Source organism: Microplitis mediator, chromosome 3 (assembly GCF_029852145.1).
Source record: "Microplitis mediator isolate UGA2020A chromosome 3, iyMicMedi2.1, whole genome shotgun sequence".
NCBI lineage: Eukaryota > Metazoa > Arthropoda > Insecta > Hymenoptera > Braconidae > Microplitis > Microplitis mediator.
The window spans coordinates 8,887,545-8,892,724 of record NC_079971.1 but is presented as its reverse complement, the minus strand read 5'-3'; the positions used below and the strand labels follow the sequence as shown (position 1 = coordinate 8,892,724).

At 32.0% G+C, this 5,180-nt stretch overlaps 1 protein-coding gene across 7 annotated transcripts in view; it reads left to right on the top strand.

Moving 5' to 3' along the window:
• The first annotated feature begins 2,463 nt into the window (after positions 1 to 2,463).
• Positions 2,464 to 5,180, top strand: part of LOC130664906 (protocadherin Fat 4-like) — a 160,240-nt gene continuing 157,523 nt past the window's right edge. For 3 of the 7 annotated variants that reach the window (XR_008989482.1, XR_008989480.1, XR_008989481.1), the window contains exons 1-2: positions 2,464 to 2,669; positions 4,581 to 4,733. Coding sequence is in view for 4 of the 7 variants with exons in the window: in XM_057465092.1 (XP_057321075.1) it covers positions 2,588 to 2,669; positions 4,581 to 4,733 (235 nt within the window). In the remaining 3 variants the exon portion in view is untranslated. The remainder of the gene's footprint in view (positions 2,670 to 4,580; positions 4,734 to 5,180) is intronic. The other 4 variants (XM_057465092.1, XM_057465091.1, XM_057465089.1 and 1 more) reach the window with 2 other exon arrangements.

Genomic DNA, 5,180 nt, shown 5'->3' with positions numbered 1-5,180 from the left:
TGATGTAAAAAATAGAGGGTGATAAAACTGATAAAAGTTAAAGGTTACAGCTTCGAGAGCAACATATCTTTAATCAGTAGTAAAGTCGAGGTCATAAGTTTACTTTAAATGTAAATATTAGATTAAACTTCTACACGATTTCAATTTAACTGAATTTGAATGAAAGGAACTATTGTTTCTAGTTAGTATATGTGAGCTCAAGTTTACCTATATTTAAGATTTAAAAATACTTTTTTATGATTTTTTTTTGAAATTGTATAACTATATGCGTATATATTTCACTGATTAAAAAAAAATCGACTCTTTTTTTTTACAAAATTATATGGAAAATATTGTTTAAGATGACAAAAAATATACTGTCAAAGTTTGAGCTCTTAATATTAGTTCTAACAACCCCTGATTAAAAAAGAGAATTAAAAAGGATTAAAAAGAATTAATTTTTCAATATTTTTAATCTTTTTTAATACTGCCAATCCTCTCTTAAATGGCCACGTTACATGGCTTAATCCTTTTTAATTCTATTTTTTAACCAGGGACTTCCTCATTGCGATTTTCAATTTCTAATTTAAATAACATGGGAAAATTTTTTTTAAAGTTCGGAATTTTATCACTCGCCAGATAATCAGTACCTATATAAGAAAAGTCAATCAGTATTTTTGTTGAAAATTGATCGCTCCAAAAAAAGGTGTCTTCTTATTTTTCGATCAATTTAATTTTTCATAAGTTAATCAAGGTCAAAGTTAGATTCATAGTAAATTTTAGTATTAATAGACTTTGTCGGAGAAACTATCAGACTTATTTTAAAATGTTACACGGTCATTTTTGTAGATCATTTCATGTCCTACAAATTATTTTTCATTAAGTTTCCGAAATTTTTGTAAGTTCTTTAGTTATTTGCGTTTAACAGTAAGTGAATAAATCCGACCAGATTACGAAAGAAACCTTGGTGTCTACATGGACTCCAAGTTAATCTTTGAAGATCATGCGAAGCATATCTCGGCCAAAGTTAACTCCATTCTTTACCAACTGTATGGGCTACGCAACTACGCTGATGTCAGCATGCGTAAAACTTTGGTAAATGCTCTTTTGCTACCTCATGTCAATTACTGTGCTGCTGATTATCATAACATTGGCTATGGTCTCGACCTTAAACTTCAGATGTTGGTAAATAAAGGAGTCAGGTATATTCTGGGTTTGCCCTGGGACTAACCTATCACGCAAGCCAGAATAAGTCTAGGTTGGCTCTCTGTTAGCATGGCCAGAGCACGTGCAGTCTTAATAATCGTACGTATGGCTCTTATCGAACGTGCACCTTTCTACCCAACTGAATTGTTGGCTGTGTACAAGTCGCTGAGGAATCAGGCAGACTCTAATAGATTGGTCATATCTAATCATCGCTCTCAGGCTTACGAATTCGCATTTGCTGTTGCTGTGCTATATCTTTACAACGGCTTGCCAGAAGCCCTAAGGTTAGTACGCAATGCTTCTACGTTTAAAAGTGAATTGAAATCCTGGCTGCTGATGACTGACGAGTCATGGGCGACAATATTCTTCTCAACGTGATCATACTCACAGATTCGTTTTAGTCTATTGCAAGTGGATCTTTATGTCATATTTTCGCTGTTTATCACGGTAGACCCTCGGTAGAAACACTGTGAATGCAAAAGCAATGAGTAATCTCGGCGGATCCTGTGTGTTAACACAATTTGAATTCTAAACAGTTGACTGCCGGGAAAAATTTGAAAGTACTTTTTAGGCAGTAAGCACTCATCGTGGAACATTACTGATATAATAAGCTAATTCGAGCTTGAATTATTTATTTGGCTTCTTTTGATTTTTAAAGTTCAATAATTATCCTTGTTCAGGCCTGACTATGCCTAAATATCTACAAGCCATGTGCATACTTGCTTATGGCAGGTCAATATTTGGATTATGATCATGTATGAAATCAACACATCAGACCTGATAATTTTTTCTCTGAATAAAACCTAATGAGTGTAGTCTAACAATTATGAATATTTGGAAAATAAAATGCTTAAACTCTTGAGTTTATAGCAAAATAACATGATATTTTTTTGTTGAATAAATAGAAGATTTTTTTTTAAACTTTTTCAATACTATTTCCGTAGATTTTACAATTAGTTGTTACAAACGCAATTGAAATTATTCATTAAGATTGAGTTGTGACGCTCCATCACTTTGATGTAGTTATCCTTCAGAAATTAATCTAAAGTAATGATTGTCAGTGAATTTTATACTTCTCAGTTCAATAGCTTATTTACTTCCCAAAAATTACATACATAGTCGTACAAAACCACATATAATCCCCATAGAGACAAAAAGATTGTCTGTACATAGGGTATATAGATAACTAAGTCATTAATCAACTTTTTTAAGGTCTAACTTCTAATTTTATTTATCAGATAAGCTATCATTACGATCTGGATAGCAGTATCAGTTGATCATATCAGCGGATTGGCATTGATATCGTTGGTTTTAAACCAGCAAAAGTATGAAAAGCTATGATAATTGTAAATTACTTTTCATTTGATTCATTATTATATACTGCAAGTATTAATGTTCAAACATGATAATAAAAACTCTTGATATGTATACTAGTTTATTTAGTGTATATTTTATACAATTTATAATAATTACTGGTGAATGCGGTAAGTGATAAGTATTTATGATTATTTAAATTCAGCATTTCGGCATATTTATATATAGGGTGTTTCACAAAAAAAAAATTTTTTTTTATGATCTCAAAAGTAAGTCTTGGGTATAAAAAAAATCCTCCCAAAAGAGCAGCTCGAAATCTCAATTCTACTAAGAGCTCAACGTATATTTATTTTCCTATTCAAATTGCATGTAAAAAAATTTTTTTTTTGTTCTTTAAAAAATAAAAGTATTGAAAAAATTTTTTTTTTAAATCAAAGTGCATAGTCTTATGGGAAACTAAATTCTGTACAAAAAAGCTTTTGACTGTTTTCTCCGGAGAATTAACAGAAAGAAGTTATGAAGCTTTAAACTATATTAAATAGTATAACTTCATGTTTTTATTATATTGAACAGTTTTTTAATAGAAATTTAGATATTTTCATCTGAGCTAATGAAAACTGTCAATTTCTTTTTGAACACATGGGAAAAATTTCCCTTACTTTGAAAACAGAATTTTTTTTTTAATTTAAAAATGCAGAAAGAAAAAAATTTTAATTCTTAAAAAAAATATTTTTCTTTTGAAATTTATACGGAAAATAAGTGGGATCTCAGAAACCTTTTTAAAACACCTTACTGATTATATATAGTATATAGATTCACTGTATAAACATGTACACGTACTTAATTTCGGAAATTATCTTCACGTTAAGTTATTCAATTCACTATTGTTTCAAGCATCATAACTTTTTTTTCTGTTAGTTGTACGAAGAAAACAATTATCTAAGTAACTATCAACTTTACGTAATTTTATTTTATTACTTTTTTTTGTAGAGAATTAAATTTCCGATCGAAATAAGTTGGAAAAAAAAATTTAAACAACTTCTAACTTTAGCGGGATTTGGCAAGCTTAAGATATCGACCTAAATTTTTTTTTTTTCCGAAAAATTTTTTTTTTGTACAATGAAAAATATTTTTGGTATTAATAATGAAAATTCAAAAAAAGCGGATTTTCGGCCCACCCCAATATGTATATTTTTATGTTATTACCAAAATTAGCTTGTAATTCCACCGGCACACAAAAAAAAAAGTTGTATGTACTTTTGACTGGACCCATCTACGGACATGTATATCGACCCACTGAATCCGAATTTGAAGTTCGTTTGGCCCGGTCACCCTCCAGATTTGAGTAAAACGCAAACCCCCCCCCCCCAAAAAAATAAAATATTGCGAAAAACTGTAGTCACAGCGATAAAAAAAGTTTTTGTGGACCCGGATCAAGTATGATTACTATGTATTTCAACTTACTAAATCTAAATCTGAACGTTAATTAGCCCGTTGAGCCGTCAAAATTTTAAAAAATAGCGAAAAACCGAAAAAAATTGCAAGAAATCATGAAAAATCGAAATTATCATGACACGTCAACAAACACTAGTAACGTCGCCAATGTGCGACGTAACAATTGGGTCTTGCCAACTTCTAACTGGGAATCGGGTGATGAAGGTGTAATCCAGTAGACGGGGCGCGCTTCGGAAGCTTCACATCTTTATAGATAAATGTTATTTTTTATATTGCGTAAATAAATGCGTCCCGGCTAACGTACACAATTAATTTTGTTATTTTTTCCTTTTATATGAGGTGAAATTTTCCCAGAGAGTAGTCGCCGTCGGTTTTATTGCTCACTCTAAGGCAAAGAATTTAATCTCACGTCATTATTACGCATTATTAATACAAAACAAAAATTTTTCTCGAATCCCGATGGTGGTTTACTTTCTGGGAGGACTTTAGGTATTATTTTTTTCTTTCTTTAAAAACTTGCACGCGTGCCCTTTTGTAACCTTGAACCCCTAGAGACGTGCCTAGTTTGTCTTATAGATAATTCGCCACTAATATAGAAGGATAATTTACTGAAAATTTTCATTTAGGTTGGAATAATCCGCCTTTCGGAGAACCAGATCCTTTAGATCCTGCGGTACATCACAAGACTTATAATCCAAGTAACAAGCGGATCAATATCGATCTAGATGAAGAAGTTCCTTACGACGTATGCATTGCAGTACTAACCAATTATGACACAGGTAATAAAGGCTTATTAATGATTACGAGTTTTTCTTCTATAAAAAATTTATATATTTCATAGAAAGCATATAAAAAATCGTAAATAAACAGAAAATATATTTTAACGTTTTCTCCTTCTTTAAAATTGCCATTTTTACGATGATTCATTGTAACGGAATACTATGTCTGGTGTATTCAATTCACCGTAAATTTACGATACATTCTCTATATTTTACCGTTGAATCTATCGTAAAATCTAGTAACTGTACCATCCCGAGTCGAAATATCGAGTGTGATTCCAGCGCCTCGAGCGTGTCGAGTGTAACTCCAGCGCCTCGAGCGTGTCGAGTGTAATTCCAGCGCCTCGAGTGTGTCGAGTGTAACTCCAGCGCCTCGAGTGTGTCGAGTGTAACTCCAGCGCCTCGAGCGTGTCGAGTGTAACTCCAGCGCCTCGAGCGTGTCGAGTG